General features: G+C 39.3%; 1 protein-coding gene across 1 annotated transcript; it reads left to right on the top strand.

Moving 5' to 3' along the window:
* On the top strand, positions 1-11,628 carry LOC104167543 (protocadherin-23-like; the record flags this gene model as incomplete). The annotated part of the gene is made up of 14 exons (XM_009707834.1): positions 1-34; positions 707-843; positions 1,554-1,697; positions 3,583-3,827; positions 4,306-4,415; positions 5,133-5,267; positions 5,802-5,938; positions 6,581-6,778; positions 7,179-7,273; positions 8,536-8,691; positions 9,520-9,717; positions 10,309-10,428; positions 10,837-11,041; positions 11,455-11,628. Coding segments are annotated over exons 1-14 (2,088 nt in total), but the record flags the coding sequence as incomplete, so codon positions are not given.
* Between the last annotated feature and the right edge of the window lie 319 nt (positions 11,629-11,947).

Genomic DNA, 11,947 nt, shown 5'->3' with positions numbered 1-11,947 from the left:
ATGCGCACAGACTTTGAAGTGGCTTTGGACAAGGGTGGCGAAAACCAGTAAAAGTTACTGCCAGGTCTTTTGGCAGTCAAACTGATTTCTCTTTAGACCTGTGTGTTGCTCAGTCCACCTTCATTAGAGACAGAATAAATTCAGTGACATCTCTTCTTAGAGATCTTGGCAGGAGTCACTGTCTTGTTACAGTGCTTCATGACTGCTGCAACCAGCAAACACGAGACTGAATATACAGAAGGTCAGAGGACTGTAAAAATGCCTGGGAACACCTCTAATCTCCTCTAAGAATTGCACAGGCTTGGAGGGAGGAACTTGCTTCCAGAGATGCACCCCAGAACTCCAATGTGCTGTCCATCACAGTGGGTTTAGCGGGCATGGTGGCATCGGGTATACGGTTGGACTTGATGATCTTTGAGGTCTCTTCCAAATATAATGATTCTATGATCATTTGTGTGCCTCAAGCACTATTACTTTCTGAGTGTGACACATATATCTGCAAAACTTGTTAACTCATTCTGTTGGTTCACATTTCAAACACTTAGCCACTCAAAATATTTTCAGTTTTTCTTCTACATTATCTATATGATATTTAAAAAATTGTTTCAATGCGCTCAAAACACAAGTAAACATATAATTTAAGAGTGTAGTTAATGATGTGCTTCTAAGATGATTCATTGATAACGCGTCTTTAAATGTATCTTAGGTGGTGGAATAAATATATTTGAAATAGATGAAATACACGGCAACATTAAGATAAAGAACTCTCCAGACTATGAAACCATGAATAAATACAGCCTTACGGTGAATGCAGTCAACAATAAATCTGCCCCTTTCCATCAGGTAAAAGACCATCATTGTAATGAGCGGTGACTCTTCTATTCAGAGTGGATTTTGAACTAGTGGGAGTGAGATCTATCAAAGACATTTATTCTGTGAAATAAATTAGTCAATCATGTTTAGAGTCAGGCGTTTGTGACATTTGTCTGTGCTGAGTAGGATTATACTCTGTCATTAGTTGAAATACTTCAAAATCATGCACGGTAGAATTTGACCTTCAATTGTTTGCGGACTAACCTGTGCTGGGGAACTGGAATTCTTGCCTGCTGCTGTTAGTACTGTAAGTGCCATGATAACTTTTCATGGGAGAAAAAGTAATTTTCAGCAAATTGTTCTAGTTCTGCTGTATTTCTTTTATTTGGAAAGGTATTACATGCTTATTTAACAGAACTGGAACGTGTGTGGTTCCCTTAACTGCATCTAGCAGCAGCAATAGGACATGTTAGCCTCCTAAACGCATCCTGTTCTTACTCATTCAGACACCTTTCAAGAAGTAGAATCCTACTGCAACATTGAATTCCTGCCTGTTTTGTATTAAAATCCTGTAGTGATCTCCGATGTTGAGTTCACAAAATTAAACCTAACACGGTATTTTACTACTGCATTTTCAAAGTATAAATTATACTTTTTGTTGCATACGCAAATAACAAAAAATATTGCTAAATAAGACTTTCTAAATATTCTAAAATGCATTAAACCATTTTGTTTTCTAGGCAACTACTCATGTCACTGTTCTAGTGATTGATGTGAATGATAATGCTCCAGTATTTGCTCAGAATTCCTATTCCGCTTCTATAAACATGATTAATCCTGTAGGTGCTCATGTCATAACTGTGAGCGCTACTGACAAGGATCAGGTAACTACTCCTGTTTGATTTTGACACTGTTTTAAGCTGCAGCCCAAATATATTTTTGTCCATTCTCTAGGCATGAAATACCAAATGTAGCAGAAAGTGAATTCTGATTGACTAACAGCACTGGGTATTGGAAATTAGGACTTTTGATGTTTCTGCCTCGACATTGATGTACTCTCTGTCTTTGGGCATGTTTCTTCAGCTATATTTGCCTTAATTTTTTCCCCTTATACGGAGTTGTACCAGTCTTTCAGAAGTATACAAGGACTGAAGCTATATTTGCCTTAATTTTTTCCCCTTATTATATGGAGTTGTACCAGTCTTTCGGAAGTATACAAAGACTGAAGCAACTTAGTTTCTGTAAAGTTCTTTGAAGTTCTGAAGTAGAAGAATCTGTAAAAGCTAAACATCATCATAGCTGGCTTGAACATGGAAATGTCTGCTTACTACCTCTCAAGTGTGGTACCCCAGCTAATTCTCTCTGTCCCCAATTTTTGAAGTAATTTTGTTTGATATATCTGTACTGCATCTATCATGTAGTACCCAGGCGCTGGCAGAGGTATCCAGTAGTCAACCAGATCACCATGACAACATCGCTACTAATTATATAATTTAAAAGATGAAACATGTAGAAGTGACAACAAAATAGGTGTAGCAGGTGCCTTCCTATTTCTTCAGGCATAATTTTGGTTAAAATAGCTGTAGCTGTGGTACATTGCTGCAACTAATCTAATGGACACTTTTTTTATCATCCTTCTCAATGATTTTATATAAAAAGTGAAATTGCTTATTGAAGTTGCTGGACTCTGTGAGATCTGCATTGAGACCCTAATGAAACTCATCCTTCGGATAATATGTCTTGTCCTCTGCCATGCGGAGTGGCACTCATCCTCCTTGCGCCACCCTTTCAGGATGCTGGGGCAGATCCCAGCACTGAAATTATTAGACTTTGTCTCTATTCCTCCCTGTTCCTGAAATAATTATAAATCCACAGATTACTTGGTGACAACAGATGTTGATGCTATAGAGTTAGATCCTGCTGCTGCAGGGCCACGGAGGAACAGAATACAATGCTTTTCCGAAATACAGAGCGAAGTGCAATAGAGCAAACCCTAAGGGTTTGTCAAAATGGCTTGTCTCAGGAAAGTGAAGTGATGTGCATAGACTAAAATGTGTCCAGCTCTCCTGCGGCAGGCAGGAATAGGGCTTACCCTCATAGCAGTGGGGAGGCTGTGCTTCTCCTCAGGGTGTGAAAAGCATCCAAGGGACTTTGGCTTATTCTTGTTGACATCACACCTTTAGATGATTCTCTCTTGCTACTCTGACTGTCCCCCTGTACAGGTGTCCCTAACTTCATTAGAGATTCCCCCCGCCCCCCATTTTTGCTGTCTGACTGGCCAACTGCTTTTGAATTTTCTTCTGCTTTGTGTTTTTACCGGCACCCATCCTACCATAGCTAACCCCAAGTTTTTGTTCTCAAAATAAATTCACCATTCTTGAAATAAATTCACTAGAGACATCCAGGCATTGCCAAATCTCTTCTTTCAGTGTTTGTCCTACCCTTCAAAACGTACTCCCAGTGCCTGTAGTTTTCTTCAGTATTGCTATGGGAATTATTTTGGATCTTGGAACATAAAAATTAATTTGGGGGTGGGTGGGGGGAGCTCTGCCCTTCGGCCCTTTCGCCTGCTGCTGCTCTTGTGTTCCAGCTTAAGCACAAAGTAGCTCTGAGCCTGGTTCTCTCAGGTTCAAAATGCCTCTGGCACTCTGTCCGTTTAAGCATGGAAATATTGAGATTCCAGTGAGTCTGTACTATGGGACTTGGGGCACTGAAATAATGTGGTCCTGCAAGTCACAGTTACATGAAGTTGTGTTCCTTTCATGGCAGGGGCAAAATGGCCTTATTGAGTACTACATCCTCCCTGATCAAAACTTCAGCCCGTTCTTCCTGATAGAAGATGTGAATGAGGGGAAAATAATTACAACGGGAAACCTGTCTAGATTTGGAGAGATCCATTTAACAGTGATGGCTAAGGACAAAGGCTCTCCACCTTTAAATGACACTGCTATGATTACTCTTAATGTGTTTGACAACCGTCCATTTGTTCCTCGGTTTAATGAGAGCAAAATCAGGTGAGGCTTTCGTATTAAGTTATTTAACTGGTACATATTCTCCAGGCAGTGGAAAACATAGTAAAGTTGAAGCTAATTTTCATATTCTTCCATGCAGAAGAAAGGACTTCAGCCTTTTTTAAACAAAACATCCAGGAAATTCTGCTATGCCAGTAGTTCTGTGAATGTGATTTGAGGCATCGCCTTGTCATTTCTTTAGCGTGCAGCTTGTATAAGCCAGGTTCTTTGTCCCTTTCCTCTTGCACGCTAATAAAACATTCTTCCTTAGCCTTTACTCAAGGATAAACAAATGTCTGGATAGGAAAGTAAGACTTGCACTGCACTGTGAAACTCAGTGAGCTCTAGCAAACAACTAGAGGAAAGGGGGCAGGATTTTCCACAGAGAACTTGCTCTTAAAGAGTTAAATTTCAAAGCCTGCCAGTGCAACAACTGCTGGGAAATTTAACGTTATGATTTGTCATTTATTTTCTATATTAGCATTTCCGTTTTGGAAAACATAGGAGCGGATTATTTCATTCACACTTTTACTGTGGTTGAAACTTTAGGAAAACAGATTGATTATACAATTGTATCTGGCAATGAAAAAGGTGAGTGCTATTTCCCTTATGAGTTAAAATAGCTAAGAAAACAGAATAACCTGTCTTTTGTGTGGCAGATGTTGTATGTAAATGAGGAGATGGAGAGCAAGGATAAAAATTTGTGTCCTTTTTTTTAAAAAAAGAAAGTATACAAAGCATTCCTTTCAGAGCTCTTCAGCATGGACTTTGTTAATCTTCTTTGGTTAAAGAGGGGGTGGTAACTTGCTGGAAAATAGGTTCCTGTAGTCTTTAAGTTAGGATAATTTGCAGACTGAGGGAGACAAAATAGAAGTTGTTGTTAGCAATCAGCTTCCTCCCTGCCAATCGCTCTTAGTCCATCATTTCCTTGCACTTGCACCTATGTCAGAGCATCTGCCCTCCTTCAGCTTTTGCAGCTGTGCTGTGACTCCGTTTGGCACACAAAAAAGGAAATAATTAGAAAGTGAGAGAAAACTTGGAAATCAGTGAAAAAGGAGTTGTGCAACAAGAAGCTGCAATTCTGTTTTCCAAGTATGTTGCTCCTTTACATGTTTAAGGCCTGTTTGGTCTGGGATAGGACCCCAGCTGTGATGCCTTTGCTGCTCAGCCAGGGGAAGTGTTGCGGTTCACATTCTTAAGAGCAGAGGACCTATGGAAACATCCTAAGAGCAACTAAGACACAAGAGGGAGGAGGGATACAACTGAAATGGTAGCTATAACAATGAAGGTGCATGTTTTTTCTTTCAGGTCATTTTAGTTTGCATCCAAAAAGTGGTCAGCTGAAAACAGCAACTGATTTGAACTATGAGGAAGTTTCTCAGTATGTGATTTTAATTGAAGCAAATGTCAATCTCTCATCTGCCGTAACCTTCCAGCGTTCAGGTAACTTGTTGCTTTGAAGGACATTCCAACTGAAATCAGGGGCAATGAACACCTCTTCTGTATTTTCAGCCCAATATAGGAATCATGATTCTCTTTAACTGAAAAAAAAGTCTGATGTGAAAGATGAAAAGCTGAAGGTTAAGGTTGTGCAAAGAAAAGCCAGCAGCCTTCCTCCAAGCGTGCAAACCCTCACAGGACTCTGCCGTGGTCTCAGAGAAGAATATAATAGCTGAGTGTTGGACTCCTCAGCAGGAGCTGGAGGACCTTGCCTGTCCCTTGCCTGGTAGAGCACAGCCAGCTGAAAAGGGCTGGCAGAGGAGCGGTGCTGTCACCTTTTCCCTTGAACTGCCTGCTCTCACTGGAGCCCCAGGAGGAGCGAGACAGAGCTCCCCTGGGCACATCCCTGCTGCCTTCCCTTCTCCCTCTTCCTCGCGTGCGGCAGAGGTACTGCTGGAAAGCCACAGCCTGACTTGGCCTTCGAAAGTTGTGCTTTGCCGGTGTTTGTTGTTCAGTCAACTTGTGTTTGTTTCATAGGCCTGTTTGCTCAAAACGTGGCAATGCTGACAATCTCAGTGCAGGATGTAAATGAAGAGCCAGCGTTTTTGACTAACGCCTTCTCTGCTCGGATACCAAACTCTGTGCCGTACAAGTACCCCGTTATTACAGTTCAGGTAGAGTATCTTTCTGTGCTCTTCATGAGGACAGAAATCTTTTGAAAGATTTGGATTTCTTTCACAGTTAAACTGCGTTAAAGGAGCTGTTAAATCTGCTCTTGAAAGCTTGAGAGAGCTTCTGCCCCTCATCGAGGTTTAACATAATGCTGGTGAAGGATGGGGCGTTGAGGGAGCTGGTCCATACCTGTCCTACCAGTGGGTCTCTCAGAAGAGCTATACAGTCTGTTCTGACTCTTGCTGCTGCTATGGATTACGTACTGCACAGACTACCGTTCTCTCTTTGGCACCGTTAACCAGTTTGCTATCTATCAGACCCAAAAGGGAAATTAATTACAAAATGGAGCAGTTCTAATCTTTTTCAAAGTCTGGTGTTATCCCTCAGTTCTAGCCTGTTCCTTCTATGCTTGCAGCCGTAGAATCCTCCAGACTTTAAGGTAAATGTTTTTCCCGCTTTATACTCTTAGTCTGATTCTGATAGTTTGTTCCCCACTTTGTTTAGTGCAAAGAGAAAAACATGACAGCACTATCATAGAATACTCTAGTCTTACAAATAAAAACTGTAGAATTTAATGATTGAAGGGCAATGTGCAGCCCAAAAGCCACAAGCTGAGTTTCACAAATCACCTTTTTTAAACCCAGGCCACAGATCCAGATTCAGGAGACAACGGACTTCTGCTGTACAGCATAGTGAATAAACGAACAAATGAATTTGACATTGATGCAAATACAGGGCAGATTTTTACAGTTTCTGTAGCAGGAAAGGCTGGAACATTTTACCTGGAAGTCCAAGCTGCAGACCAAGGCACAAGAAGACTCACAGCCCGGACAACAGTCAATGTAAGGAAGATTGCTATTTACAGTCCTGATTTGCTTCCATGTCAAAACTCTGTATACAAGAAGGACTAGGTTTGGTAATGACAAATTAGGTAACGCCACACAGTGAGACTGCCAGATACACCAGTGTTTACTACATACTTTCAGGCCAGAATTGAGAAGTTGCCATTTCTATTGACATATAAAAATGTTGGTGTGAAGACTGACTTTTAGAGGACAATTATTTTGTATCAGAGGAGTTTTTTTTGTTTGCTGGTTTGTGGTTTGTTTTTTGTTGTGTTGGGCTTTTGTGGGTTTTTTGGTTTTGTGCTTTGGTTTTTGTTTTTGGTTTTTTTTGGAAACTTGATCTAAGAGAAGTACAAATGCTTTACAAAACCTTACATGTGATTTCTTTATTTGTTAGGTAACTGTTGATTCCAGTTCCAGTAACAACATTGTTGTGGTACTACTTAATCAGAAGATCAATGTTGTTGAAAGAAACCTTGCTGAAGTAAAAAGGTATTTTTGAAACTCTGAAGCTTATTCTAATATAATAGCTAATGATAGAGTCCGTTTGAGATAGGGGTCTGACAGCCTACAGGGGAGGCGATACAGCCAGTGCCCTTGAAAAGCTAGGCCTTCAACTTGATGTAGTTCAGAATAATTTGAAGGAATTCACAGGAATTCACCAGTTTTTACCTGGTAAGGCTTTGGCCTGAGCTGACAAATGTCAAAGAGGTCATTGGACTAGATGATTTCAGGACGTCTCTTCCCATCTCAATGTTTCTATGATTTTTTAACAGCCTAGGATAAAGTTTTTTATGGATAGTAGGCCCAAGATAGAAATGTGGAGACGGATGGGATAGAAGCCACAAACCAAACCCACCTTTGCTACAGATGAAAAATCCCCTGTGTGGCACAGCAGCAGAGCTTCTCAAGGAGGTCTCAGCCCTACGGTGCTAGGGGATTAGCTAATGATATGTCGATGGCCACACTACAATTAAAAACATATTTTGGCCTTTTAGGCATGTTAAAGAAGACGCGACATCTTTTGTTTGATTATACATAAACATATATTTACATTGGAAATATTAAGTCCTGTGCTTTTGAGGGGAAATAACTTTGAAGGATGGACAAATGAGTTTGTGATGTTGACATAGATTCATCATGTTGACATGATGAATGATGGATTAACTGGGCCGATGGTTTGATCTCTGTGAAAGACGAGGAGAAAACAATGAGGATTATGAGGCTGAATTTTCCTCCTCCCCACCTTTACTGTTTATAATACTCTATAGGTATCACTGCCCGTATTTATAAAAAATAATGTCAAGTGTGAAATGAGCCATATGTTGCTTTGAAAAGCTTGACTAAATATATGGTAATACTATGCAATATTGGCTATGAAATCTAGGTATAAAGGTTTTTTTAACCCTTCTTCTCTAATTATAATTGTTCAGTTGTGCTAATGGCACCTATCTAAGAATTTTCAGGCTATGTACAAATGTTATATAGCATTTACTAATGAAAAGTATCTTTGCTTGTCAGAGACAAGTACTGGTTATTTTTTTCTTCCTCTGCTACTCACTCACTCAATGATACTGTGCAAATAGCTTAATTCCCTTGCCGATGATAATCCTGCATTTTCACATGCTTAGATTAAAATACTAAATATCTGCAAAGTGTTGTATTAAATACTACTTTTCTGTCATTTAATTTCCAGAGTAAAAGGGTCTGTCATTGCTCAGGTAATGCAAAATGTTTTCTTAATGTGATGGCAGGGTCCTGGAAGATAAACTTGCATGGAATGTATACGTCATTGATGTTTATTTCAATGAGTTTGAAAGAAAAACAAGAAGCAGCACTGATGTAACCTATGTAAAAATTACTGCTTTTGATGAGGCAAACCAGGAAGTACCTGCAGAAGATGTAAAAAGGTCTGTATGGCACAGTCTGTCTTCTGAGTGTCAGAGCTATGCAGCTAGGTTTTGTTTCCCTTAAAATTATTAATGCCTTGGACTGGGCAGGTTTAGATCAAATATATCTGAGATTTATCTCAAGGCTCAAACAGAATTTTTAGGATTCAGAAAGCTTTCGTTATTTATTGAAAAGTAATTTTCAGAGTTTGTCAAAAACATGAATGAGGCTGTTAATTGTGCAAAATACATTCAAAAGTCAGTTTTAAAGAAAACTGAAGCAGAAAGAATATAATTAAAATAGATATTGTTTCACTTCAGAATTCGGAACGTTGATTAAAAACCTGGATTTTGGGTGTATTTTACATTTGTTTCATAACATGACAGTGGTATGAATGCATATTCATATAAACATTCTGTGAAGGGCAGCTGCTATTCAAATACACAATTTCTAGACTCAACACCTCTCTTAAACTAGTAATTGTTTGTGGTTGGTATTACTAATGGAGTAGTCTGTGGTCATAGGAAGCGCTCTGCATGGATGAACCTCCTCCTCTGAGGAAGGCGCTACTGGTACCTGTAAGACTGTATGTGGCTGCCTTGGTGCGGATTTAGAGGAGGCTGACCTCTCAAGTTCAGTTTTCCAAGCTTTGCAGCATTTTAGTTCATAAGCACCAGAGCGAGTTGCTCGAAAACAAGAGTTTTTCCCAAATGAAAGACATGACAAGTCTGAATCTTCAGAAAAGGTCTTGGTGGACCAGGGAGTGGTATTCTGTTATTTTCTTCACTACTCTTCAAGCCAAAATGAAGGTCTGATAAATCATCAGCATTTTACTCTTCTATCTTCAGAAAACTTACGGAGGAGAAGAGTAACATTGAGATAGAACTGGAGAAAATATTTTCAACGTCTGTTACTGCTACCGTAGAAGAAGTTCCCGCTGACTCGGCAACTCCTGAACTCATTGCAACGATCGTGCTCGGTGTCCTGCTAGCCTGCACCCTCGTAGCCTTCCTGGCATATGTACTTTTTACTATGAAAAGGAAAAGGTACAAATAGTTTTACTTTAATTTAGACTTACAACTTCATAAGTTTACTTTAAATGTCAACTTGAAAAATACTTACCTGATAAATTACTGATATTTGCATGGAGTATTGCCCAACATTTCTATAAATAAAAACGCCTGGTGTAGTACTGCAGATATTAGACACACTAAGCATAACTGAAAGTTGGTTTCTTGTGTTTGTCACACAGCAACAGCAGAAACAAATACTTTTAAAACCAGAGAAATGTGGATAGCAGAAACTTTTACCTGTGAAGGGGGGCACGAGTAGCTGTAATATACCTACATAAGTCCCTTCTAACCCCATGAATGCTGAAATCAAGGGAGGTTGTGCTGCTAACTTCAGTGGCAGCAGGACCACGTAGTAGGAGAAAACAAATACATTTCCACGAGGGCAGTGGGTATTTACCCTGCTACCATTATGCAAAAATAGGAAATACTCCGAACTAATCCCCAGAATAATACTGAAAATAAATGTTGTGTATTAAATTTATGACACAAATACTTCATGTTCTACTGTAAAACCAATCTTCAAAAAGAATTAAGAATTTTATTTTATTTTATTATCATTTTCAGAAAGTATGAGTATCTGATTAAGCAGCGAGTTGAAGTTACGGAGGGTATTGATAATCTGTATGCAACTGACAAAAATGGAAGTCTGAAAAGCTTAGAGAAACCAAAGCACACGAATAATGTGTAAGTAGAATGCTGATAGCACAAATTTGTAAAAAATAGCTTATGAAAAGATGTGGTTCTAGTTTATTCTGGTAACACAGGATTTTCCTTGTATCTTTCACTAGTGTATAGGTTGATTTTTAAGAATGCTTACAAGTTTAAAAACACCTGAAGGAAGCTAATACTTTTAAATCTTGTATCAATAATTACAAGGGCAAATTCCTACTTACTCTTTAGCAAATTGTTAAGCTTTATACAGGAAAAAAAAACCCTTCAGGATACAGGAGGCTACTTATCGTTCCCCTGGGTGAAATCCCAGTTTTTTGAGATCAGTGTACATGCTGCGTTCAGTTTTAGAGATGCTAAGATTTTTGTCACTTAACTAATTGCAAGCTCAAGGTGTTATGAATTCTTTTAATTCTCATTCAGGAAAACTGAAATAATAGCGTTTAGCAGCATGGAAGACACCAAAGGACGTGATGCTGACAAACGTGTCATTCAGGGCAATGAAAAACGCAATTACTTTGACACGCTACTGTTAGATCGCAACAGTGAACATGAAGAAAATGTAGCATCTGAAAAAGCTTTTAGAAATGTAGATGCCCAGCCCACTGCAGAATTCACAACAAAACAGGTAATTAGCTTTTCAATTGCAAAGAATGGAGTGAAAGATATTTTATCATTAGTCATCAAATAACTGAAAGAAATAGCCAAAAAAGTAAACCTGCGGTGGAACTGAAAAAAAAAAATAATCTTACGTGAAGTAATGAAAAATCTTTGAGGAGAGGCTGTTTGTCGCTGCTTAGGAGGAGGGGGAGGACTTTGTGATCCAGAAATGATGAGACTCTTCCATCTTTTACAGAATGTGTAAAGGGTTCTCATGTACTGCTCCTAAAAATTACAGCCTTAAAAACAATGCTTTCTTTGCAAGCTTCAGAGACAGAATACGTATGTATAAAAGTTATACAATGTCTGCTGCTTAGAATTTTTCCACGCGCTCAATTAATTTGTAGCTTTCTGCCTCATGTGTGTTATGTTTTCTTGCAGGATTGGTTTCGGACAAATACAAATGAAAAGTCAGCTCTTTCATTAACACCTGATCCTACAACGCACGCCCCTGAAAAAGAAATGAAAGGAGTAAAATTTTCAGAAGTGGCAATTGTTTTGGATGCAGAGCCTGAAGATGATGAGCCTGAAGATGATGAGCCTGACGATAACGATGTATTTTTTCATCAATGAGAATGCTCAATGGAGAAAACTTTTAGCAAAACCACAATGACACTCATTGGAACAATGCAGAATTAAGTGAGCAGTAAGAATACGGGAATGCTCTCCAGATTTTAATTCCTGATACTCCTGTTGTGTTGTAAGAGACCGACAAGAGAAAAAAAAAAAAGCAATAGGCTAGAACGGCCGCAAAGAGGTTGTAATGCGAGGTTACTTTCCTAGCAGCAGTGCTGTCTCGCGGTGTATTTAATTTCTTACGGTACGTATCGGATGCCAAGGCAATAAAACCGATTCCAGAGGGCACGCCTTGCCA

Source organism: Cariama cristata, unplaced genomic scaffold, assembly GCF_000690535.1.
Source record: "Cariama cristata isolate BGI_N322 unplaced genomic scaffold, ASM69053v1 scaffold6249, whole genome shotgun sequence".
In the NCBI taxonomy this organism is placed as follows: domain Eukaryota; kingdom Metazoa; phylum Chordata; class Aves; order Cariamiformes; family Cariamidae; genus Cariama; species Cariama cristata.
The sequence above is the reverse complement of the archived record's forward strand: the minus strand, read 5'-3'. Positions and strand labels throughout refer to the sequence as shown.